Below are 26,533 nucleotides of genomic sequence, written 5' to 3'. Positions count from 1 at the left end.
TGTTATATTTAAAATGTTATATATTATTGTTATTACCTAGGTCCATAGTTTACATTAGGGTTCAGTTCTTTGCATTTGCACAGTTCTATCATACCAAATGTAGGTCATAAAACTTTACAGTATCATAGAGAATACTTCCACTGTCCTAAAAATCTTTGGTGCTGTTTTCAGTTGCCAATCCCTATCAACCTGGTCTCCCATCAAAGTAACTTCACCAGCCCCCTAGACCAGCATGGCTGGGACCTAAGTAATCAGTAGTGGTCTTGCTATTATCCCCTTGGGACCCCAGACCTGCTCTCCTTTTGCTGGCTAACAGGAGGGCCCTTGGGCCTTGCCCTAAAGAGACTTCTGGTTCCACACTCGCTGAAGCTTTCTTCCTCCGAGTGACTCAAAGAAGCATCTAAAACACTCAGGGTTCAGCATGCGCGGACTCCACGGAAGTTTTCCTATAGGGTCAGAGAAGCTGAAAATGCAGTAGGAAGAACCAGCTTCTTCTTTCCAGATCACCAGATTGTTAGTATTAAGGACTACTTTATGCTTAATTTTGCACGGGTGAAGATCAGTAAGCATGGTGAAAGTGAAAGCACGTGAAGTGAAAGTCACTCAGTCGTGTCCGACTCTTTGCCACCCTATGGACTATACAGTCCATGGAATTCTTCAGGCCAGAATACTGGAGTGGATAGCTTTTCCCTTCTCCAGGGGATCTTCCCAACCCAGGGATCGAACCCAGGTCTCCTGCATTGCAGGCGGATTGTTTACCAGCTGAGCCACAAGGGAAGCCCATTGTTTACCCAAGTGAAAGTGAAAGTGAAGTCACTGTCGTGTCCAACTCTTTGCGACCCTATGGACACCAGGCTCCTCTGTCCATGGGATTTTCTAGCCAAGAGTACTGGAGTGGGTTGCCATTTCCTTCTCCAGGGAATCTTCCCATCAGGGATCAAACCCAGGTCTCCTGCATTGTAGACAGATGCTTTACCATCTGAGCCACCAGGGAATTGTTTACCTAGGCCTCTCCCTAATCTGAACAGTTATTTCCTGAATCTCACTTCTACTCTACCTCAGCTGAAAACAGAAGAGGGCCAGAAAGCTGATGGTTTCCAAGGAAAGGGAAGGACGTGACGTTTGCAGTTTACTTATCTTTCTTGCCAGCGTCTTTCCCTATGCCCCATGCTGACAGACTGACTTTTCCTCCCTGTGTGTCTCTTGCTTCTTCCTGATGTGTTTTTAAAAATAAGTTTGGCTGTGTAGGGTCTTAGTTGCAGCATGTGAGATCTTTTGTTGTGGTGCAAGAGTCCTCTAGTTACAGTGCTCAGGCTTAGTTGCTCAGTGGCCTGAGGGATCTTAGTTCCCTGACCAGGGACTGAACCTGTGCTCCCCAAGTTTCAAAGTGGATTCTTAACCACTGGGCCACCAGGGAAGTTCTCTGATGCATTTCTTTTTAATAATTCGAGGTATAGTTGCTATACAATATTTAATATGACATAGCAATTCACAATTTTGAAGGTTATTCTCCATTTAGTTATTATAAAATTACTGCCTATATTCCCTGTTATCTTTGTGGCTTATTTTATACATAGCAGTTTGTACCTCTTAACTCTCTACTTCTAAATTGCCCCTCCCTCTTCTGTTTACTTTAGTACTTTGGCCACCTTATGCGAAGAGTTGACTCATTGGAAAAGACTCTGATGCTGGGAGGGATTGGGGGCAGGAGAAGGGGATGACAGAGGATGAGATGGCTGGATGGCATCACCGACTCGATGGACCCGAGTTTGAGTGAACTCCGGGAGTTGGTGACGGACAGGGAGGCCTGGCGTGCTGTGATTCATGGGGTCGCAAAGAGTCGGACACGACTGAGCGACTGAACTGAACTTCTGTTTCCCAACCAGAAACTAGTTTGTTCTCTATAGACCGAGTCTGTTTTTTTTTAAAAAACTTATATATTCACAAGTTTACTGTATTTTTCAGATTCCATATACATGTGATACGGTTTTGTCTGACCTATTTCATTAAGCGTAATACCCTTCCAGTCCCTTCATGTTATTGCAAATGGCAGGATTCCATTCCTATTTATGGCCGAGTAATATTCCATCACATATTTGCCACATCTTCCTTACCCATTTTTCTGTTGATGGACACTTGGGTTACTTCTATATTTTGGCTATGGTAAATAATGATGAACACTGGAGTGCATGTATCTTTGTGAACTAGTGTTCTCATGTTTTCCAGATATCTACCCAGGAGTGGAATTGCTTGGCCATATGGCAGTTCTATTTTTAGGAACTTCCATACTGTTTTCCACAGTGGCTACACCAATTTATGGGGTTGACAGAAAAGTTCATTTGAGTTGTGCCAGCGGTTAAAGCGTCTGCCTCCAATGCGGGAGACCCGGGTTCGATCCCTGGGTCAGGAAGATCCCCTGGAGAAGGAAATGGCACCCTACTCCAGTATTCTTGCCTGCCTCCCATGGACGGGGCAGCCTGGTGGGCCATAGTCCGCGAGGTTGCAGAGTCGGACACGACTGAATGATAGCCAGCCCAATATGGCTACCCACTCCAGCGTTCTTGCCTGGAGAATCCCAGAGGCGGGGGAGCCTGGTGGGCTGACGTCTATGGGGTCGCAGCACAGTATGTTCCTATCAACAGTGTACCAGGGTTCCTTTTTCTCTATATCCTCACTAACATTTATTATCCATGGTCTTTTTGATGACAGCCACTCTGATAGGTATCAGGTGATATCTCATTGTGGTTTCAATTTGCAGTTCTCTGATGATTAACGACATTGAGCGTTTTTTCATGTGCCTGTTCTGATGCACATTCTTTTAACCCTAAAGATTTATCCTAGACAAAGGATCTTTGTCTAAGAGGTAAGAATGTTTTTGTGTCTTTTGTAGGGAAAGCAAGAGAAAAGGGAAGGCTGATGGTTTCTTTTAAACCTAACAGTTAAAAGTGCTTTCACAAAGATGCAGGTGGAGGGTTGGGGTATTTAGATTGGTAAGTCAGAGCAACATTGGCAACTTTAAATTTTACATGTTTAATTCGATGCCAAACACCAACCAAACGTATTCATCATCTGAAGAATACTGCATTTCAGCCTTACTTCAGTGGCAGGAACTGGGCTCAATCTGGCATTTTGAAGGTGATCACAGGAAAGAATATGAGAACGGGAGCCTTTTTAAAATGCAACACCCACACTCATCACGTCACAAGACTCCCCATCTAGTGCTGGGACCCACCTCCAGCAGAAAGTCAAAACAACAGACCACTAAGCGGGGTCCAAGGTGCCTTCTATATTTCATTCACACCTCTCCTTTGCCAGGGAGTGCTATTAAAACCAAAGAAGAGGAATAAGTCTCCAGAGAGCTACTGAGGCACACTGATAAAACTGGGAGAAGGAAGAAGTAACAGGAGGCCAATACTGTTGCCTGGACTTCCTGGACTCTTAAATCCATGAGGAAGTTGGGGGCTCCACAGCTGCTGTCCAGTAAGAGGAGTTTCCAGGTCCTCCAAACTCAGATTCAAATTCACCACCTAAAAATGGGGTTTATCTCTGCCCTGGGCATCTGCATCTTCAGTCGCTCTCATCATCATCCTCAATCTGAAACCGTTTCTTCTTCCGGATTCCTGGAACTCCCAACTCTGGTGCTATGGGAATGACAGGGATGAGAAGAGAGAGGAGATCTAAGTATGTTATGGAGAAGGAGGATGGTAGCATTTATCTTCTGGACTGGAGAGAAGAGTGCTAGAGGTCAGAAGAAAAAGCAGGTCCCGACCAGACTCCCACCTTTATCTTCCTCCTGCTCCTCATCGCTGTCCAGCAGTTGTCGCTTCTTGGGTGCCATTATCAGCTGTTCTTTCCCACCATTGGTCCCTTCCTCTGAAACAACCACAAGAGGCATGAAATTAGGGAACTAGGTTCTCGTAGTCTCAGAAGTCTTGCAGACACTCTCGATCGATATGGCCAGCACGCAGTAAGTATACAATAGATAAGTGGTCCTGGTATTACCCTCTGGCGACACCAGGCCTGCTTTCTTTTTCCGGGCTAACAGGAGGGTCCTCAGGGCATGTGCTCGGTGCTCCTTTTGGTGCTCCTCCTCTTGCTGATGCTCCTCTTCCTGTTGGTGCTCCTCTTCTAGGCCTGGCTCCCCAGGGACCTTAGATTCTAATCCTAACTGAAGCTTTTCCTCCTCTTCTGCTTGGCTCAAGGAAGCTGCCATCCTCCGGAGCTGGGTGGGACTCAGTTTGGCTGGAATTCGCCAGAAGGTTTCCTACAGGCACAAAGGAGTTGAAAGCAGGAGCAATGGGAAAGGAGAAGCCTCTAGCTCACCAGATTTTGATATTACTCACTGAATACATATGAGCCTACATTGGTGAAGCGCCACAAAGGTTGTGAACTCGCATTGCTTATTGATCCAGTCTATGCCCAGTGTCTAGCACAGGGCCAGAGAATATAGTTGTTAATTACTTAAGTAAATGAATGGATTCTGGGGATCTAAAAGTGAGTTAGATACGATCCATGCTTTCAAGGATCTCACAATCAAACAGAATGAAGAACCAACGTACTATAACAATGTACTGTAACACCACAGGACTGGGGCTATACTAAGGGAACGAACAAATCACAGCCACCAAAACGATTACAGTTGGCCCTCTGTATCTGTGGGTTTCATATCCATGGATTCAACCAACTACAGATCAAAAACACCGGGGAAAGAAATGAAAAATTCCAAAAAGGTCCAAAACCAAAACTTGAACCTGCTGCACACTGACAGCCATGTACATAGCATTTATATTGTATTAGTTATGACAAGTAATCTACAGAGACTATATGCAAAGATTATACACAAATACGATGCCATTTTATATTAGAGACTTGAGTATCTGGTGAATTTTGGTAGGGAGTGTGGTTGAAGGAGTGAAAGAGACTGCTTTCCTGAGGAAGTGACAGCTGAACTAAAACTCTTGAAGGTCGGGTGGACTGTTCATCACGAAGATGGGGGATCGGCCACCTGTGTATGTGGTTGGAATGTTCCAATAGGGGGAACTGGCATGATTGACTGTTTACAGGTATGAAAAAGTCTGTTTGGAGGATGGAAAGAGCACAGGATGACTACAGTATGAGGCAGGTGTTGGGTGGCATGATTGTGAAGCTGCAAAGCTTGGCCAAGGCCAGATACATCACTCAGAGGCTGTGGACTTTGTCCTGCAAACAGTGGGGAACACCAAGTGCTCTGATCAGGGGAGTGATATAATCAAAACTATATTTTAGAAAGGTAACTTGGAAGCAGTGTGGAAGATGGACTTAGGAGAAGAGAAGATAGGTGAGGAGAAGATTAGCAGGACAGCTGCTGCAGGAGTCATGGTCAGAGATGACAGGGAGTGAGGAGAAGATGTGTCTTAAAGAGGCAACAACATGCTTGGCTGATGCCGTAACTGGTGTATTTACCTGTCCAAAGGCAGGAGGCCGAACCCCTAGCTTTCGCAACAGCTGTTGAAACTGTTCACTTTCCATCGCTTCCTCATTTTCTTCTGTCAGTGGCACCAACGGAACTGCCTGAGAGCAGCCTAGGACAGGACCCGGTCACATGGTGAAGATGTGAAGAAAGAACTGGCCCTCCAGCCCATGGCAGGTCCCCAGTAGCCTCCAGACCCCAGTCCTCCCGAATCCGTCGCTTATTCACTCACCAGCCTCTTCCCGATCATCTGCTGCTCTGATGAGGCAGTTCTGGAGCCAGAGGAGGGGAGCAGAAAAGCCTGAGGGAATGTGGGAAACTCACAACTGGTCCATACAACCAACCCCGCCATCTGAGACATCTCTCCCAACCAAGCCCTCACCTTCCTGGTGCAGACTCTGCCCAAGGTATTCAGCTGAAAGGACGGAGCCACCCTGGGCTTGCTCTGCTTCTGAGCCTTCTTCTTTCTCTTCATCCTCTTCATTCTCTTTCTCTGGCACGTTTTCCTCTTCTTCTAGATCTTCCTGGCAAAAATCGTGCAAGGATTCTTCTTCATTAGGCTATAATTCATTGGGGTGAGAAATGGACCAAAGGAGACAAGATAAGGAACTGCGTGGAGTCCTCTGGTTCCTGACTACCCAGCTAGGCGGGACGTATTCAGAAGAGCCTGAGGCAGGAAGAATCTGGGTGGGCTACTTCTAAGGAGCACTGCGTGGGGAGAGGGGTGGGAGGGAGGCATGCCCAGCTGGCAGAGCCAGGGTAAGACTGTTACCAAGCTCGAGGGTGCCAGTTTCTTCCAGCGTTTCTTGTACAGCTCCCGCCGCTCAGCCACCAGCCCCAGAGACAGCAGTTTATCCACTATTCGGGCCCGTGAGCGTTTGGCTGTAATGTTCTTCATGATATTACCCAGGACATCTATAGAGAGAGAAAGTGTGAATAGCCAAGAGCAACAGGGAAAGGCACTAGCTAAAAAAAACAGAGAACAGTCTTTGGAAAGGGGATAACTCAATTCACTCAAAAAGACACCACAAAAAAAAACAACAACAGTATGGAGGTCTTTCAAGAAACTACAAATAGAATTATCATATAACCCAGCAATTCCACTCTTGACTATATACCCGAAAAAAATAAAAACACTAATTCGAAGATACATGTGCTCCAATGTTCTTGGCAGAATTATTTACAATTGCCAAGGTATAAAAGCAACCTAAGTGTCCATAAACAGACGAATGAATAAAGCAGATGTAATACACACACAGGGCTTCCCAGGTGGCTCAGACAGTAAAGAATCTGCCTGCCATGCAGGAGACGTGAGTTCAATCCCTGGGTCGGGAAGATCCCCTGGAGAAGGAAATGGCAACCCACTCTAGTATTCTTGCCTGGGAAATCCCATGGACAGAGGAGCCTGGCAGGCTACAGTCCACAGGGTTGCAGAGAGTCAGGTACAAATTAGTAACCAAACAACAATAATGATATACATATATACAGGAATACTACTCAGCCATAAAAAAAGAATGAATTTTTGCCATTTGTGGCAATATGGATGGACTTGAAGGGCATTATGCTAAGTGAAATGATAAAGACAGAGAAATACTATATGATATCACTTATATGTGGATTCTAAAAAAACACAAACGAATGAAGGTAACAAAAAAGAAGCAGACTCACAGATATAGAGAACAAATTAGTGGTTACCAGTGGGAAGGGGGAGGGGCCATACGGGGGTGGGGGATTAAGAGTTGCAAGCTTAGCTATAAAACAAGCTACAGGGATGTATTGTACAACATGGGGAGTATAGCCAATATTTTTTAACAACGATAAATGGAGCATAAAATTTAAGAATTAGTAAATAAAAAAAATTAGTGACTATAGTGAATCATACTATAGTGAATTGTACACCTGTAACTTATATAATTAAAAAAAGAAAAAATATCTTTAAAAACAAACAAACGCGACACCACAAATAGAGCAGGTGGACAGAAAGAAGAAAATAAGCCTTTCTTGGGAAGAGGAAGCAGCAGGAAAAGAAATGGACGGCTTGGCTCTCCTCTCAGAGGCCCCCTGAGCTTCCCCCTCACTCACCATTGGAGTCCTGAAACTCCTCAAAAAGCCGCTGCAGCTCCAGCTCCTGATCCTCCGTCCACAGCACAATCTGGGTTCCTTTCCTATTTAGGGAGGTGTCAGCAGAAGGGGGTGCTCAGGGGCTGCATGGTGGATTCCCCAAATCAGTTCCCTCCAGAGCAGGTGCCACTACCTCTGGAAGTCCTTGACGCTGTCAGCCAGTCCCAGCCGCACCAGGTGGTGGATGACCTGCCTGCGTGTCCGAGGAGCAGTTTTCAGGTGTGCCAAGATGGTGTCCACCACATCCTGACCTGAGGTGGAGGAGGGGTGATGCTGGGAACGGGGATCCCGGGGCTCTGGCTGCCTTCCTCCCCGCCAAGCTCTTCAGACCTCGAGGCCTCATACCTTCCACATCCTTATGGGCAAGGTACAGTTCCCGAAGCTGGGCCTCCTCCTCTGGGCTCCATCCAGGGAGTCTGCGGCTAGAAGATCTGAGTGGGGAAAGAAGGGGATTGGGGAGGCTGCTGGGTCTGAAAGAGGAGACCCAGGGCCTTCTCTTCTAACAGGAACAGGGCGACCCAGGTGCCTCAGAGCAGCCAGCCAGCAGAGGCCTAAGGTGTGTCTCCTTCCTTTTACTCTCCTTCTATTTAAGAATCCCAAAATCGAACTAAGAGTTTCCAGGTTGGGCCCCTGGAACCTGACACTGCTGAGGGTATTACGAGGAGAGAGAAGAGTGAAAGGAGAGAGCTACCCAGAGAAAGAGGACAGGCGTTTCTGTGCTCCGTTATAGTTTCCCAGCACTTCCTGGGATCAGGCACAGAGCCTCTGTGGGCCTTCGACTCTGAGCGCCCCCGAACGCTGGTGAAGGAGAAGGAGACTAGAGTAGGCAGGACACTTAGGCTCGATCCCAGTTTCTCTCTTGGGCGAAATTAGCTAACACACTTCACCTTCGGGGCTTGTTTTCTCGCCTATGAAAGGGAAGAAAGGTGACGCCACCTGACCCGCCAGGCCCTCCAGCTCTGGCACACTGTACTGGGCCACCCCACCACCACCCCCCACCAGGCCCACCATGCTGTCCTCAAGCTCACCCGCCATCCAGGGTGCCGTAGCCCTCGGTCATCTCTCGAACCACAGCGGTGTTCTTCCAGAACAGCAGCTCCACAAAGGCTTTCTGGTTAACAGCAGCCAAAGCGAAGAACTTGCCCAGGATATACTTGGCAAAAGTCACCAGCTCCTGTGGGAGAGGGAGGCTGCTGTTAGGCCCGTGGCCACACGTACATAAACACGGGCCTCCAGGTATCGTCTCTAGACCTGCTCCCAGCTGGTGCCTCTCGCTCGGCCTCTCCTATCCTTCCCCATGCAACTCCTTCAAGCTGCCTGCCTGCGTCTGCACTATTCTCTCATGGCTCAGCCCTGACACCCCGCAGGGCACTCTACCTCTCAGCCTTTTTCCCCAGGACTTCCCTAGGCCTCCAGACCCCCCTTCGTTGGTGCTTCCTCACCTTGTAGGCCCCGGCGGCAGGGTCGCTGAGCAGACGATTGAAGAGGTAGAAGAGGGAGAGCTGGAAAAGCAGGGCTTCCATTTTGAGGTCGTGGGCCAGCCGGTGCAGCATCTTGACCACACAGTGGTTGGTGTGGGCGCTGTTCTGCTTGTAGCTCCGCAGCAGCAGCAGGTAGGCTCGGAGGACGGTTGAGTTTGCGAAGCTGCACCGAGACAAGGAGTGAGAGGATGCAGGTGTGAGAAAGATACAGCTCGTCCGCACGGCATCCCGGTCTCCACCCTGACACCAACTCCATCCTCTGGGCGCACACCGTTTCAGGTAGTCCAGAAAGTTAAATTCTCTCTCCGACACCTGGACCACTTCTAACTCTTCCTCCTCCTCCTCTTCGTCGTCGTCTTCCTCTGCCCCTTTTTCCTCCAGCCCCTGCTGGCCTACAGAAAGAGTGAGGATTACCGGGTATCTGCGACGTTGGCACTGGAGAAGCATGGGAAGGAGAGTGATGAGAAGGAAATGGAGACTCACGGGGAAGCGGGGCCCAGAGGATTTGCTTCAGTAGCTGGATCTCCTCCTCTGGGGAGATGTCCTGAGCACCAAACACATCTCTTTCCGGCCACACCTCCCTGGAACACAGAAAGAAAAAAAAAAAAAAGGCTTTTTGCCAGAAGGAATTTGGGCTTCCCTGGTGGCTCAGATGGTAAAGAATCTGCCTGCAATGTGGGAGATTTCAGTTCAATCCCTGGGTTGGGAAGATTCCCTGGAGAAGGAAATGGGCACCCACTCCAGTATTCATGCCTGGAGAATTCCATGGATAGAGGAGTCTGATGGGCTACAGTCCATGGGGCTTCAAAGAGTCAGACATGACCGAGTGACTAACACTTTCAGCAGAGGGAATCTAATTATAATTTGAAGTAGTACAAGGAATTTAGACTTATTTTCCAACTGGAAAGAGAATGCAAACTGTCATCTCAAAGATGAAACAAAGACTCTAGGGCAATTTTCCCTCCTAAGCCTCACTGCAATGAAAATCAGAGGAACAAAATGCAAGTAATCTAAATTGCATGACATTTAGTTGGACAAATATACACAATGGGGTTTTAAAGCCATTAACAATTGCAGAAATATATCTGATGTGAAATGATGCTCACAATATATTGAGAATTGAAAAAAAAACTATAAATCAGTATCATATAATATTTTGATTTTGTAAAAGAAGGTGCATATGTCTATATATAACACAGAGGGGAAAAATACTCTGGAAGATAACTCAGCAAAATGTTAATGATGGCTATCTTTGGCTCATAGAATTATCTCTATTTTTTCCCCCAAGTAACTGTGCTAATATTTTTCAAAAGTGAAACAAAACAAACAACAAACCTCCCTAATAAACCAACCAAAACTTTCAGGACTCAAGTGCTCCATGCAGAGCTCTTGCACTTCTGAGAGGACCGCTCTCTTTGAAAGTCTGAGAACCCTGTGCCCCAGTGGAAGCCACTCTCTGCCCCCAGAAGCCCAGGGGCTGGATGCAGGAGGATGGGCAGGCAGTGCTCTTACCGGGCAGACCTCAGGAGGCTCAGGGCCTGCGGGGCCTGGCCAGCCAGGAGGCAGTCCTGGATGCGCACCATGGCTTCTGCCCGCTGCTCTTCCACTGGCACCTCTGAGGCCGCATCAAAGGGAATCACAGAGTCCACACTGAGCTCAGAATCCTAGAGAGGGATGATTCAAGCTATGGAAACAGTGGTGGGGGCGAGGGGATGCCAAGACAGCCTGTCCAGGGCACTAGACTCAAGAGAAGGTTTCTGCAGCTACTCACCTGGGCACGGCACTGCAGCTGCTCGGCCAGGGAGGGCCACATGGCCTCCAGTTCCTCTGGGCTGTAGGGGGCATTACCAGAAGCAACAGATTGATCTAGGGCCTTCTTTTTCTTCTTTCTTTTCTTTCGTTTGTTCTATGGAGAAAGACCTGTGTGAGGACAGCAGGAGAGCCAGAGAGGCCTTTTCCCATCAATGTCCTCTGAGAACTAATTAGTCAGAAGTCTGAATTAATTAGACATTCACGGAGTGACGACTATGTGCTACTTGATGGTGACGGGTAAGCAGCAGTGACCAGCACGCTGCCTTCTCCTTGAGGCACTAGTTGGGGGAAACAGGTAAGTAGGAAAATAACACTACAGCGTGGATAAGACCTAGAATGTGGCTGAGCATAAAATGCCATGGCCAAACACAGGAACAGCATGTGACTCATTTCTTGGGGCAGTGACACCTTAAGCAGAAGTCTAGAGAATAAACAGATTTGCTATAAGGATAAAAACTTCTCTATGAAAAGGCTTTGTAAAAAAGAAAGCATTCTGCAAAAGTACACCACGATTTTCTTCCTCCTGAAAAGCAGGATCTCGCCAAGTCATGGCTGTGGATCAGTCTTTACTGTGGGTAAATAAGATGGGTTATGAGGTCCTTAATGAGATTCATGCTACATTCAAGGAACTTGAAACACACCAAAGGTCAGGAGCATGAGCCTGGACTCCAGCAGGATTTAAGTATGGATGCTAGTCATTTACCAGCAAGACCTTGGACAAGTTGCTTAACCACTCTGTGCCTGTGTCCTAGTTGTTGTTGTAAGGATTAGGGGAAAATCTTAGCACAACATCTGAGACATAGTAAACGCTAAAGGCTCAATATAGTACTGAGAATACAACAGAGTTCTGAGTGTAAAAAGACCTTTCAGAAAAGTCTCATTGGTACTACAGGTGTCTTAGGTGGCGCAGTGGTAAAGAATCCATCTGCCAATGCAGGAGACGCAAGAGACTTGGGTTCGATCCTTGGAGTAGGAAATGGCAACCCTCTCCAGTATTCTCGCCTGGGAAATCTCATGAACAGAGGAGCCTGGTGGGCTGCAGTCCATGGGGTTACAAAGAGTTGTAATGGATACAAACGAGTGACTGAGTACATTGGTACCACAGCCCCTTTCAAGTTCACTTCTGACCAAGTTTTAAGCTGTAGCAAATAGAAGTATAGGAAAATTTTTACAAAGCAGAGTCCTTGTGTCTCCAGGATAGAAACTGCTTGAGGTTTTCTTCTTGTTCCAGGTTTTTCATTTATTATTTCATTTCAGGCTTATATGGGTAGATACTATAATCAACTTTAAAGACCTGGAGACTCACACAAGCAGCTCGAGTTATTCTAACAGTAACTAATACAGGATGAAATCCCAGATCTCTGACTTCTTCTATTTTTGGCTTCTCTAGGTGGCATGCAGGATCTTAATTCCCACACCAGGGATCAAACCCTGACCCCTTGGAGTGGAAGTGCAGTCTCAATCACTGGACTGCTGGGCAAGTCCCCAGATCTCTGACTTTTAATGTAAGGTAAGGCCCTTTCTATCTCATGACAGTGCTTCTGAAGGATAACCAGGAAATAACACAGCATAATTAATAAATCCTAAAATTATGGACCCCCAGAGTCTGTGTGCTTTTAGCACACAGCAGGTGTTTAATAAATGGTTCCTGAATGAAGATATTTATGGTAGATCAGGAATTAACCTAATGAGAGGAAATTCACAAGGCCAACTCACAATGGCAACACCAACAAAACTCTTGGCCTTAGTTGAGAGTATTTCTAACAGATCAGCTTTCCCCTTCCTCTTTATCCTCCAGCTCTTTCTACACCCCTGGGCCACCCCATACCTGCACCATCAGGTTCCCACGGCTCCGACAGAACCGCTCCAACATCTTGAGGAAGAGGTGGGTGGTTTCCACCAGGTCACGAAGGAAAGAGCGGGGCTGGCATCTCTCATCAAACTTGCGAAAGAGAGCCAGGAAGAGCTCCCGGTACTCCATCACATAGAAAATGTTGTCTGCAAACAGGGAACAGAAGGGGATGGATGGACTGGTCTGCAAAGCCTGGGGATGGGAGAGACAGGTGGAGCTGGGATGGGAAGGGTGAGGTTTGGGTTGAGAGGCAGGGAAGGCAGGACCAGCGACCAGGCCAGGCCTCACTCTTGATGATGCGGCTGCTCTCCCTCACAGCCTCGTCTGGGCACACATCCATCTCATTCACTGTGGCCAGCAGCTCCTGATACGCCTTCAGAGCCAGGTGCATCCTGCAAGAAGAAAAGAGGTGAAAAGGAGGACAGCTTAGGACCTTGGTTCATGGAAACAGTATCACCCCTTTGCACCCCCACATCCCAAAATAGTTCCATCAAAAACTGAATGACCCAGCCCATCCTTGCTCCCCAGCCTGACCACTTGAAGCCTGAAATAGGGAAGAAAGCACCATCCCGAATTCAGGCATTCCGATTTCCAACCTGGCCAAGATGCCCACTCTGACCCCAGTTCTCCGCCCGCTCACCGGCGTGCCCAGGAGGCGGCTTCCTTGCGGTCGGTCAGCATCATCTCATAGTAGTTGGTGAGGTTCTGCTCAATGAAGTGGAAGGTGCGGACACTGAGGGTCTCAGAAACCAGGCCTGGCCGGAAGGAGGCAGCTCGGTTGAAGGCCATGAAGAAAGCCAGGGCCCACATGTAGTAGGTCTCGTCGTGCTGTTGAGCCTTCTCCCGAAGCAGGTGGTCCTATGTCCAGGAAACAGAGATCACTCCGGGACCTCAGGGCTTCCTACTTCCTCCCGTCCTACTGCGACCGGGTGGACCCTGGACATCACTGTAACAATATATTAGGGCCCAAATTTCCATCCTTCTCTTATCCTCTCCACATTTCCTTCCCTTTCCTCTGGGGCAACTACTCTATAGTCTTTTTTGTCCCATCAATAACCCACTCCCTCTTGACTTCATCACCATGTCTCAGGAGCACCCTACACCCCTCCCATCTACTAGTCCATGCTCTTCAGCTAGCTTCCCGTGGGCTCCTTGCCAGCCTGCCCTCCCCCCAACCGCGGCCTGAGTCACCTCTCTGCTCCATCTTTCCTAGGCTCTCACCTTCACCGAGCCCATGAGCCGGTTGTAACAGTTTTCCAGGAACTCCGAGCAGAAGTCCCGGAGGAAGAGTCTCACGTTGAGGGCAGAGCGGCGCTGGACAGACAGTTCCCGGGCAGCCTGGCGACGTTTGGGCACCCGTCGGGGCTGCTTTCCCAAATCAGAAGTGTAGTTTTGGAGCTAGGGGTAGAGGTTGAGGGGATCAGAGTTACTTCTGAACACCTCCCTCCCTGGCAGCTCTTTCCACATCCTCGGTACTTCAGTTTTCTCAGAAGAAACTTGAAGGTTCCCTCCCTCTAGTACTAAGTGAAGATGCCAGTAAAGACACTGCCAAAACTCTATGCCTCCTACGTCTCCAACTTTCTAAGCCCAAGAACAGAGACAGCTTTACCTCCAGAGATGTTTACCCTTTGTAGGCCCCCTACTCTACACTGTCTCCCCAACCGCCCCGACGGGACCATACTCACATTGTGGAGACCTTTATGAAAGACAAGGTCCCTCTCCCCAATAGATTTCAAGCCCTGGATGATGTAGGAACCCCCAAACCGAGAATGCCTGCAGAGGAAAAAAAAAAAACCAGAAAACCTCCAGGGTGACTCCTCAATTCTGTGGAGGCTCCGTCCTCACTCTCTCAGCAGCGCAGCAGAGCGTGCTTTAACCGTAGAGTGCTCCCTGGCCACCACCGTGACCCAGTGTCTGGCCCAAGCCCTGATATTCCGCAGTGCAGGAGCGGGAACACGGGTAGAGCAGCTCTCTGCCACTCACCTGTTGCCTCGCTGCAGGGCTCGAGTCTTCTTTTCCGCCATCTCTCGCTGGCGCAGCACCTCCAGCTCCGCCACATCTGTCCTCCGTTCCTGAGCCAAGCGTCCCTGCCCTACTCCTGCCAGTTGCTCAGGGTTCTGGATTTAGAACAAGGAGGGACGAGTCAGAAGGGTAGTCATTCCCTATTCTGAGTTCACCTCCTAGGGGGATAGAAGGACTGAATGAAAATAGGACTGTTGGTGGGACCCTGTACCTAAGACACGGCTACTCCACAAGTGACCTGCCTCCCCCAGACATTTCAGTCATGACTCAAGAGCAATTCTGGCCGCACAGCAGAAAAGGACACGAGGGAAGGGATGGAGGCAACAGGTCAGGGTCTCACCTGGTCACGAAACATAAGGGAGATGATCTCCAGCACATGGAGGCTCCACTGCTGCTCCGCAGGTGAGCTGGCCAGGAAGAGGAGCAGGTCATCCAGGCCACTGAGGTGGATTGCCCAGAGAAGCCGGTCGTGGACACTGGCGTCATCATCAATCCGCTGAGCAATGAGGTGGAAAGGGGGCACTCAGTCAGCTCTCCTGCCCTGCCTTGAGGTTCTTCAACTCATTCCTTGACCAAGGTGGCCCCCACCAAGGTCTGTCAGAGGACAGAACAGTGGAAAAGGGGGCTGCTCACCCTAACCAAGCATGAGAACTTAAGACAACCCCAGATCACCTTCTCCTGCTCAAGGTCGGCGGGGACATGGAGGACGTTTCTGACCAGCAGCAGGATCCGCTCAATCAGCAAGTTGTCTTCCTCCTGGCGTTCCTCCCAGCCCTGGTCAGAAGGAGAGACAGAGGCACACAGAAGGGTCAGGATTAAAAAGAAAGGAAAGGAAGTGTTCAAGCAGTCCTGAGGCAGCAGGCTCAGTGCAGTGGATTGGACCTGTACCCCAGGGATTGGGGCCGTATCTCCATGACAATGCCCTGCCTGGGGCTCTGTGCGGAGGAGGAGCACGGCGCTAACTATACCCCTCACCCCCCTCCAACCCCACTGCCCGGCATCTTGGGAAGCAGAGACTCACCAGTTGCAGCAGCTCATACAAAGTTTCACTGAGGACCCCAAATGCCTTCTCACTGGCAAAGGCCTATGAAATAGCGGAGTTGACCTTAAGTAGCCTCCACTTTCTCCTTCCCCACTGCCCCCAATTCTGCCCCAGGGACTCTGGGGGAAAACCTCACCTCTTTGTAAGCCTGCAAGTATGCCAGCACCTGCAGAAAGTGGTGCCGGAAGCTGGGCTCCTTGGGTACGCTGCCGAAACAGAGCAAGGCTGGTTGTGTCAAGTTCACCATCAGCCTAGGGAAATCATGAAGGAGGGAGAAGCTGTTAAGTTTCCTCACCAGGCACCAACACCAAAGGCTGGCACATGATAAACCTTAAAAAGCTGAGGAATCAACAATGAGATCCTGCTGCATAGCACAGGAAACTAGATTCAACATCCTGTGATAAGCCATAATGAAAGAAAATATAAAAAACAATATGTATATATATAGACATACATATATATACACATGTATGTATAACTAAGTCACTTTGCTGTACAGCAGGAACTAACACAGTATTATAAATCAACCATACTTCAATTAAAAAAAAAAAAAGCTGGGGAAATCAACCTGATAACAGCATCAAAGAGAGGCTTGTCCTGGCGATGCTGGGTGAGGATGGGCAGGAGGTCGCTCTGCAGGATCTGAGCCGATCCCAGCTGCTGCCGCACGTCCCGTGTCTCATCCTCGTGCCTCAAGTAGCGGATCAAGTCCTTCACACTTTCTTCAGGGACAGAATAAACACTTACATGGAACCAGGGAAGAAGCTCCACCCAGGTCCATGTGCCCTTCATACCCATGACTTGAGAAATTCAAAAGATCTTGGTTCAAGTAAGTTTTTTTCTTTTTTAATCTGTTTCCTCAAAAAGGGACTCACCTAAGCAATCTGGCTCCTTGTGGTAAGTGTCTCCCTCCAAGTACCCAAGGGCACTACACGTGGCAAGAAGTTCACAATTCATCATGCTCAAGTCCACACATCAGTGGACGAGCCAAGGGACACAGAAATGACGAGGCCTACAGAGACAAGGAAAGATAACAAATGTGGGCTCCTCCCCATAAAAGGGATAGGGGAGCGTGCAGGCCCTGGATGCTTTGGTTAATCTGAACAAAATCCTCAAATGCTTCACTTCCATCGGCACCAACAGTGTTGTTCCCAGTCTCAGGGAAAGCTTTAAGTTAAGGCTTCAACCAAGGAGGCTCCAAGCCTAAGAATTAAGCCATCCCATCCTCTAAACCGGGGCTTCCCAGATGGTGCTAGTGGTAAAGAACCTGCCTAGCAGTGCAGGAGACATAAGAGAGACAGGGCTCCAGTATTCTTGCTTGGAGAATCCCATGGACAAAAAGAGCCTGGTGGGCTACACAGTCCATGGGGTTGCAAACAGCTGGACACAACTGAAGTGACTTAGCATGCACGCATCCTCTAAATTGGGTCTGAAACTGTATGTTTCAGAGTCTGGATGACGTAGTACAAAGAAAGGCTGGTTAGTGAAGGGCATCATCACCAAGACTCACCCTGAGAAAGCTCTGCAGCTCTATGAAGGGAACGAGCTTTCCTCTCCCTTAAAATTGCCAGCCCCAGTCCCCTTCCACCTTCCACATACAGTTATGGCTCTTCTGTACAGGAACTGAGCAAATCCAGCTGTGACTGTCAGGTGATCCCACTGAGGATCTGATATATCCCAGGAGCCCGGAGGCTTCTAAGGCCTTAGGGCTGTGCAGAGAAAGTTCCTTCACTCTCCTCCCCAAAGCTACTCATAAGTTTTGATGATCTCAGTAGAAGCCAGGACCTAACAGGGTGGACAAGAAAAGAAGTAAATAGGAACTATTTAAACTTCTTGTCCCTCTCCGCAGAAGGACCATCTTCCTTTCCAGAAGCATGCCCCCCTTTATAAAAGTCCTTAAATCTGCATCAGATAATCAAGTAGGTTCAGGTCCTGGATGTTTCAGAACCTGACACTAGTAACACACACATACACATACATAGGAATATCCATCGATCTTGTCCCCTTATCACATTCAGCCATACTCTCAGCTTCCTCTAAAAAGACCTTTCCCATATGTCCCACAGAGGTTCCATATGTACCTCTAGCCCAACTCCATCCCTGTTCCCCCACAGGAAATGGGCATGTCCAAAGGACCAAGGATTGATGCCTGGTGCTGTGTCCCTGCGTTTATGTAACCGGATTATTTCTCTAGGCTGTTGCTTTCCCTTCCCTGGTGTGTTAGTCACTCAGTTGTGTCCAGTTCTTTTGCAATCCCATGGAGCCTGCCAGGCTCCTCTATCCATGGAATTCTCCAGGCAAGAATATTGGAGTGGGTAGTCATTCCCTTCTCCAGGGGATCTTCCCAACCCAGGGACTGAACTCAGCTCTCCTGCATTGCAGGCAGTGTCTTTACTGTCTGAGCCACCAGGGAAGCCCCCACTGGTGGAAACATACCATTAAAAAATCAGCCAGGGACAGAAAATTTACAGTTCACTCTCTTTTCATTTGATTAAATAGAAGCTACTTATCACCTAGTCTGTGTGGCCTCCTCTTTCTCTTTTAGACCACTTAGAATCTGATTATCTGTCTTATGTGATATACATCACACACACTTGCCCAACCCACCACTTCCTAGATCCATGCCTTAGCTGCCTCTGGCTCTCCAACCCTCCAGCTCAGGAACATAAACATACACATTCTTAGACACAGAGCCCCGCCTTGCACTCTCCAAACCTTGCTCCCACCTTCTGGAAAGTCTATCTCCCTTAACTCTAAAAGTTCTAAGCCTATCTGACGTTCACAATCCAGCTCAATGTCACCCAACTCCTCACGAGGACAGGAGTCTACAGCAGGGCAGGTTCTGACAGCACATATCATTCTAAACAGACTGCCTCCTCCAGCACTGAACACTTCTTTATAATTATCTAGAATATCTCTTTTCTTCTCTATTAAATTTTTTTTAAATTTTTATTTATTTGGCTGCAGCAGGTCTTAGTTGCAGCACGCAACATCTTTTGTTGAGGTGCACAGGCTTAGTTGTTCTGGGCAGGTGGGATCTTAGTTTCCAGACCAAGACTGAGTCCCAGATTCTTAACCAATGGACCACCAGGGAAGTCCTCATACAAGCCTTTAATTTATCTTCGTTTCAATCAGAGCACTTTATTCTCCTTCGTGTTTTCTACTTTGAAAATAATTCTCTCAGTGCCCCCTCTTTGACCCACAATAAAAGCAAAACAGTAAAACCAGCATTCTGGCTGGCTAAAGAACCAATAGAAAAGAAGAAAGGAAATTCTCTTTTTTTTCTTGAAAAGACTGCCAAGAATCAATAGAAAAGAAGACAGGAAATTTTTTTCCTTGAAAAAGATATCTTAGAAATAACAAAACATGCAAGTATGCAAGTAAAAGCATTAACATTATACCCTCAATTGGTATTATACCCAATTAACATATACCCAGAATGACTGCAGTCATTTGAGCCAGGTTGCACTTCAAAACCACCTTACAGGGACCCCTCTGGTTGTCCAGTGGTTAGGACTCTGATCAAAGCAGGGGGTCTGAGTCTGATCACTGGTTAGGGAACTAAGATCCTGCACGCCACCACATGAGGCACAAACACAAAAAATCCAAACCATCTTAGAACGTCTGCTTAGGCCCGATCCAAATATTCAGAAACTCCAGGGGCTGAGGTAAATGGGCACAGGCACAGTATTTAGGAAATGTTTGCCAAATGACTCTGTGATTGCAAACTGCTTTAAGAAATAACAAAATAACACAAGCCTTTTATGCTGGAGAAAAATCAACATGCAAAGGCAGTTCTACAACTTTATTCAACAGTCAGCAGTTAGTTCTCATTTCTTTTTAGGTCATCTCTTTGATGACCTTCTGGATAGTGTTTTTTTGGTGGTTTTCTTTTGTTTGCTTTGTTTTTAAATACAGACTGGTATAATGCAGTAGTTCCCAAACTTTTGAATTTCATGGATGAGTCTTTAACTTGTTTTTTTTTTTTTTTTTTTTGTAATTTGGAGAGACTAACCTAAGGTTTCAGTCTTTAAATTTTATAACTTAAGGACATTAAAAAAAAAAAATACAGGCACACAAACCTCATTTTTGCTGGTAGAGGACTATAAAATGGTGGAGTTGCTGTGGAAATTGGTTTAGCAATTCCTCAAAATGTTAAACACAGAGTTAACATAGGACCCAGGAATTCCACTCGTAGGTATGCTGCTGCTGCTGCTGCTAAGTCGCTTCAGTCATGTCCGACTCTGTGCGACCCCATAGATAGCAGCCCACCCAGCTCTCCTGTCCCTGGGATTCTCCAGGCAAAAATACTGGAGTGGGTTGCCATTTCCTTCTCCGATGCATGAAAGTGAAAAGTGAAAGTGAAGTCACTTAGTTGTGTCTGACTCCTAGCGACCCCATGGACTGTAGCCTACCAGGCTCCTCCGTCCATGGGATTTTCCAGACAAGAGTATTGGAGTGGGTTGCCATTGTGTTCTCTGATTCACAGGTATACATCTGAGAGAAATGAAATGTATGTCCACCCAAAAAACGCACACAACTGTTCACAGCAGCATTATTTGTAACAGCCAAAATGTTAAAAACCCCAGTGTCCATCACCTGATGAATGAATAAACAAAAAGTGGTATATCTATACAAGGGAATACTATCTGACAATAAAAAGGAATGAAGTACTGATACATACCATAATATGGATGAAATCTGAAAACATTATGTTCTGTGAAGAAGTCACACAAAAGGTCACATATTGTATGATTCCATCTATATGAAATACTCAGAATAGGTAAATCCATAGAGATATAAAGTATTAAAAATCACTGGTTGCCAGGGACTGGGGGAGAGGGGGGAATGGGGCTGACTGCTAGTAGTCATGTTTATGGCTTCTTTTTTGAGTGATGAAAATGTTCTAAACTTAGACAGCAGTAACTTTTGCACATCTCTGTGAATTCTACATTTTAAAAAGGTGAATTTTATGGTATGTGAATTGTATTTCAAAACAGCTATTATAAAAAACACACAATTACTACACATTCTGTTTTCAGTATTTAAACACCAAAAAAACCCCATGAAAACCTAACAAGGACAAAAATCCCAGGAAAAAATAGTCCTTTAAATTTAATGTATTTGATTTTATGAAAAAATTCATTATGCTGTATGTTCATATTTCATCATAGACAGATGAGAACTTTATCAAACACGTTAGACAAAGCAGACCTGGACATTTAAAAGGAATGTTAGTCAAGTTTCCCACTCAGTTGAGTACTAAGCAGTTGAGATGAGGCAATAATCATCTGAAATTAATACTTGCAGGCCTCAAAATGCAAGACTCAAAGGAAAAAAAGGGTAGAATAGTTAAAATGCTTGTAATTCAAAACAGAAAATTAGCATACTTCTTGAAAACAAAACCAAACAAAAACTTTGGCCCCAAACCCACCCTGCTCCAAGAAGCAGATTTGAGTATCACCAGTATGAACAGAATGACACTTGGCTTAACCTAAACCTCAGTTTTCTTATTGGTATGCTAAGAAAAACAAGTAGGGGGTGGTTCAAATGAGGTCATGGAACTCAAGCCATCTGTGCAGCAGTGGACCATTGGTGGTCCAAACTGTTAGCTGTCTGCATCAAGATTAGTACGAAAACAAAGCATACGCATTGAGGACATCTGACAGCAATCTGACAGAGCTGGTGCGTGTTGACTCTCATAGTGAAACCATGAAAGTGTTGGCCATTCAACCGTGTCAGACTTGCTGTGATCCCAGGGCCAACAGGAAAAATGTCTCTATTCTGTATATCTTTTTTATGTTACTTCTCTAGTAATTTAATTTTTCTAACAATACTATTCAAGTTTTACTGTTTTATTTTTTTAATTAATTAACTTTAACTTTACATTTTTGTGTGTAGGGGGTGAAGTGCAACTATTCAAGTTTTACTGTTTTATTTTTTAAATTAATTAACTTTAAATTTACACTTTTGTGTGTAGGGGGTGGGGTGCAGCGCCATGCAGCATGTGGCATTTTAGTTACCTGACCAGGGATCGAACCCATGTCCCCTGCATTGGAAGCACGTAGTCTTAACCACTGGACTGCCACAGAAGTTCCTAGTCCTACTATTTTAAAACAGTGCTTTATATGTCAATTATATCACGATAAAGTTGGTGGTGGGAGGGGGAGTAAGCATTGGTCTGCAATAGCTTGGGAGGGGAAATCCCCTGGTCCTTGACCAAAAAAGTCGGAGAAGCACTGATATCATCAAACTGATATTTACTGAGTGCTGAGTACAAAGACTTCTCAAAATATTACTTTCCTCTCCATCTACTGGACTCTACAGGCAGTCATTAAGTGCTGACAAAAGTCAGGGCTGTGCAGGTGCAGTGGCTGCAGTGTTGAAGATATTTAAGGAATTTAGTTGCACAAATAAAACTCATCTAATATAGAAGAAACACTATAAAAGGCTAGTTAGTACAAGCTCTAAATAAGTGATACTGAAAAAAAATTCTGGAAAACTAGGGCTCTTTTCAGGCTGAAGTAGTCAAGGAGGTTTTGTCAGAGAAGTGTGATTAGAACTGGGCCTTTAAAGGCTGCCTTAGAATTTAGGCAGCTGGGGGGAGGGGAATTTAAGCAGAGAATCTTCCAGAGCAAAAGCAGTGAGGGAATAGCTATGAATAAGGGAGCTTAACAGGAGAACAATGAAAAGGAGGGTTGGAACCGGCTTTATGGAAAAACTTACTGACAATCGATTTAAGGATTTAGAATAGAAGCCTGGGACTAACTGAAGAGTTCTAAGCTGAAAAATAAAATGATCAGACTGGGGTAGAGCAAGCAGGAGTACATATCCTACTATTGTATCACTACACAGCACACTTGTAAGGTCTCAATCTTTTTTCCTTTTATTGCATTCACTCTACAAAAGATCCCAGCCTCAGATCAATGCAACCATTTACTTTCCAGGCTCTTGGATTCAAATCTAGATTAGGATTTGCTGGAGGAAACCAAATAACCCTGCACAATGGTACACAACAAATGTGGTCTTCAATCTGAACAGGCCTTCAGCTTGGCCCTGGAGAAGGAAATGGCAACCCACTCCAGTATTCTTGCCTGGAGAATCCCACGGACGGAGGAGCCTGGTGGGCTACAGTCCACAGGTCGCAAAGAGTCGGACACGACTGAGCGACTTCACTTTCACTTTCAGCCTGGCCCAGCATCCTTAGTATTCCTGGTCCTCTCCCTCTTCTCCTTCTGGAGGAACAGCTGTTTCTAACTTTCCCCCACTACCCTTAAGTCCTTTTACTCCACTGCTTCTCACACCTCTCAGCTGGTGTCTCTGGTCCTTTCCTCTCAGAATAGAAACCAGAAGTGAACTCTCTCAATGCTCTCCACCCAAGCTGAAAAACAAACATATTTCAAATGCCCACAGTGACTTTTTTGCTTGGAATCTAAGCTCTCCATTTGTAACAGCTCAATCACTTCTTCTCACTTCCTCTTCCTTTTTACTTTTTGGCTATGCCATGTGGGTTCTTAGTTCCTCGACCAGGGACTGAACCTGCACCCCCTGCATTGGAAGCTCAAAGTCTTAACCACTGGACCGCCAGGGAAGTCCCTGATCAATCACTTCTTATCCCTCAGTTGGTTCTTCCTCATTTGTTTCCAACATTCTCTTTACACTGGCTCCATTCCCATATAAGTTGCTCAAAGCTCTTTCATCTTAGGAGGAGGGAAAATCCAATAAAGCTAAAACCAAAAGACCAAAACTTTCCTCAGACCCGTCCTGTTTGGAGAAGGCTGTTCCTCCTCTGCTCAAGTGATGATGCTCCTTAGGCCTGCATCTTTTTATGTATGTATGGCTGCAAGGCTTGTGGGATCTCAGTCAGGGCTTGAACGCTGGACATGGTAGTGAAAGCCTGGAATCCTAACTACTAGGCCACAGGGGACTTCTTAGCCTACACCTTTAGTCCTCTTCCTGTCTCACTCTACATAGCTCCTTGGGCAAACTCATCCACTCCCACATCTTCAACTACCATTTCTGAGCCATTAGTCAGCAAATCCGTTATCTCCTGCCACTTTGAACTCGCTGGTGCCAGTCCCACAAATGAATAGCCATCTCCATCTTCTCAAATCCTCACACTTAATATGCCCAACATGGAACATCTTTTCCCTTGGTTGTCTTTACTTCTCTGTTGGATTTCTCAGCAATTGACACAATCTACTCAGTTATTCACATAAGAAACCTAGAAGTCATTCTAAATGCCTTCAGTCACTCACTCAAGCTAATTTTACTTCCTTATGCTCTTCTTTCTGGCCCTTGTCTATCCCCATTACTACTGCCTTGCTTCAGGTCCCGAGTATCTCCTGCTTAGATTACTCAACTGCTACCTAGCCTCTTTCTTGTGTCCAGTCTCATTCTCTTAAATCTATCCATAATACAGTTACCAGGTCTGGCCATTTAACCACACTGCTTAAAACCTTTCAACGACTACATAAGAAATTCATAGTAATTGTCTCTGGGGAGAACTGGGGGACCTAGGTCAGGAGAAATAGTTACCTTTCTCTTCAGTACTGTTTGAATTGTTTACCTTCAGCATGCGCTAATGCCTACAATACAAAGTCCTTTATGAACTGTCTGCTAGTTAACCTCTCCCAAGACACTCCTCTGTCAGGACCACCCTTCTCTCATCCACCTAGAGTCTACCCACTCACCTTTTAGAACTCTGCCCAACTGGCACTGCCTCCTGGCTTCTCCATACAGAAAGTATCTCTCCTTTGTGTTTACTTTGTGCCATAAACACTTTCATCATGGCATTTGTAGTTTATGTTGTACATAATACTTAAACAGATTGTTTAAAACATCTATCTCCCTGAATTAGCCTTAGATTCCCTGAAGGCAGGAACTGTTTCATATTCACCTTTGAATTTCAGAGTCTAGTGAGTGAGTCAGAATCTACAGGGAGTGGGGCTTGGACAAGAGTGTTCTGAAAACACTCTTTGGGTGACTCTGATTCAAGCTCCTGTTACCTGCACTAAAATATAAACTCTTTGAGACTACAAATCTTTGTGACCAGCACAACATAAGTGTAAATACATGCTTTCTAAGCTTAAGTAGACAAGTTTTGAAGTTGAGGGAGGAGAGGTTGGGGCTGGAGATTTGGAGGAATCAGGTTGTTAGGTGGTCTGTCAAGCTGTGAAAGTAGAGAGTTTACTCAAGACAATTCCAAGTGAGCAAATTAAGGAAGCCAGGGCGGAATTCTCTGGCACCCTCTAACTGCAGAGGGCTCACATCTGTTCCTTCCAGTTCCTTAAGGGCAGGAACTCTGTTCTATTCATCTCCGTCCATCTGGTACTGAACACAGTGCACAGTCGGAGCTGAATAACCTTTTACTCAATTTTATAAGTGCCACAGAAAGTATTTAGTCGCAAAGTTGTGTCTGATTCTTTTGGGCGCTATGGACTGTAGCCCACTAGGCTCCTCTGTCCGTTGGATTTCCCAGGCAAAAATACTGGAGTGGGTTGCCATTTCCTTCTCCAGGGGATCTTCCTGACCTAGGGATGGAACCCACGTCTCCTGCACTGGCAGATGGATTCTTCACCACTGAGTAACCAGGAAAGCCCATCATATAGAGAAGGAGGTAAAATACTTCAGGGACAAAAAGGAAAAAGTGACTACTTTGGCTTAGGAGGGCTGGAAAGAGAGGTTTTCAAAAGGACAGTCGAGTTCGCTTCTGAAAGAGAAGCTCACTTGGCAGAGAAGTGGCAAGAACTTCAAGTTCAGGGAACAGCTGGAGCACAAGCATCAAAGCATGAAAGACACAATACAGACATGCTTTCCACAGGGCTGGGATTCAACTGCATGAGATGGAAAAAAAAAATGACAAGAACCTTTAGAAAACAAACTGAGTCAGAGTCAGACTGCCAAAGGCCTGGACACCCACCTAAGGATTTAAACTTGACCGTGGGCAGCCAAAGAGGAGTTTTAAATATAATCTGAAATGACCAGATTGACTTTTTATCAAGGTAACTATGAGTGGCAGCACGAAGGGCCAAGAATTGAGGCTCAAGGGAAGGAGCTTAATTAACGGCTGATGGAGAAGGAAACGGCAACCCCCTCCAGTGTTCCTGCCTAGAGAATTCCCAGGGACGGCGGAGCCTGGTGAGCTGCCGTCTATGGGGTCGCAGAGTCGGACGTGACTGAAGTGACTTAACAGTAGCAGCAGCAGGCCCAGCTAACAAACCCAAGCAGAGCCTGTAACCTCCATAAGTCTTCTACCAAGGGAAAGGTCAGAAGAGAATGAGAAATCCATTTTATAAAAACTCAAGATTTAAGTCAAGTGACCACTGGATCCCGGCTCCTGCTGACCACCAAGTTGCACACCTGTTTTTTTCGGGTCTGAATTGGATGGGAAGTTCAGAAGCGGAAATTCCTGGGAAGCTTCTGTCTTACAGTTAAAGGTTCCAAGCGGACCAAGCCGTGCGTAGTGACTGCGGGAGAACAAGGGGGAGTCCCAGGCGAGTTGGAAACGCCCGGACACCCAGAGCCCCGACTGGGAACTGCGCGTGCGCATCTAAGGCGCGCGCCCCGCCCCCTGCCTTTAAACCAGGTGGCGGGAAAGGGGACTCGGCGCTTCCCAGGAGAGGCCCCGTGGCTACGAAGGGACGCAGTCCCCTTAAAGCCTTCTTGCCCACACACTCACTCACCCGCTCCCCGCCGCTCCTCAAGATCCCCGCGGAGCCAGCAGCTCTCACGCACAGTTCCGCTGCTTTTCC

General features: G+C 46.7%; 1 protein-coding gene across 1 annotated transcript; it reads right to left on the bottom strand.

The window, feature by feature from the left end:
• Window positions 1-3,567: 3,567 nt before the first annotated feature.
• Window positions 3,568-26,533, bottom strand: TIMELESS (timeless circadian regulator). The gene is made up of 29 exons (XM_052640793.1): window positions 26,465-26,533; window positions 16,655-16,791; window positions 16,348-16,501; window positions 15,916-16,030; window positions 15,759-15,821; window positions 15,410-15,511; window positions 15,078-15,233; window positions 14,699-14,832; window positions 14,401-14,488; window positions 13,937-14,113; window positions 13,356-13,573; window positions 13,004-13,107; window positions 12,692-12,861; window positions 10,823-10,957; window positions 10,564-10,715; window positions 9,535-9,632; window positions 9,323-9,443; window positions 9,013-9,214; window positions 8,599-8,744; window positions 7,916-8,001; window positions 7,704-7,821; window positions 7,532-7,614; window positions 6,222-6,364; window positions 5,832-6,009; window positions 5,682-5,750; window positions 5,443-5,561; window positions 4,003-4,264; window positions 3,781-3,873; window positions 3,568-3,641 (listed from the first exon to the last, which is right to left on the bottom strand). The coding sequence occupies exons 2-29, from the start codon at window positions 16,737-16,739 to the stop codon at window positions 3,568-3,570; spliced, it is 3,645 nt and encodes a 1,214-aa protein (XP_052496753.1). The 5' UTR covers window positions 16,740-16,791; window positions 26,465-26,533.

The sequence above is a fragment of the Budorcas taxicolor genome, chromosome 5, assembly GCF_023091745.1.
Source record: "Budorcas taxicolor isolate Tak-1 chromosome 5, Takin1.1, whole genome shotgun sequence".
Lineage (NCBI taxonomy): Eukaryota > Metazoa > Chordata > Mammalia > Artiodactyla > Bovidae > Budorcas > Budorcas taxicolor.
The sequence above is the reverse complement of the archived record's forward strand: the minus strand, read 5'-3'. Positions and strand labels throughout refer to the sequence as shown.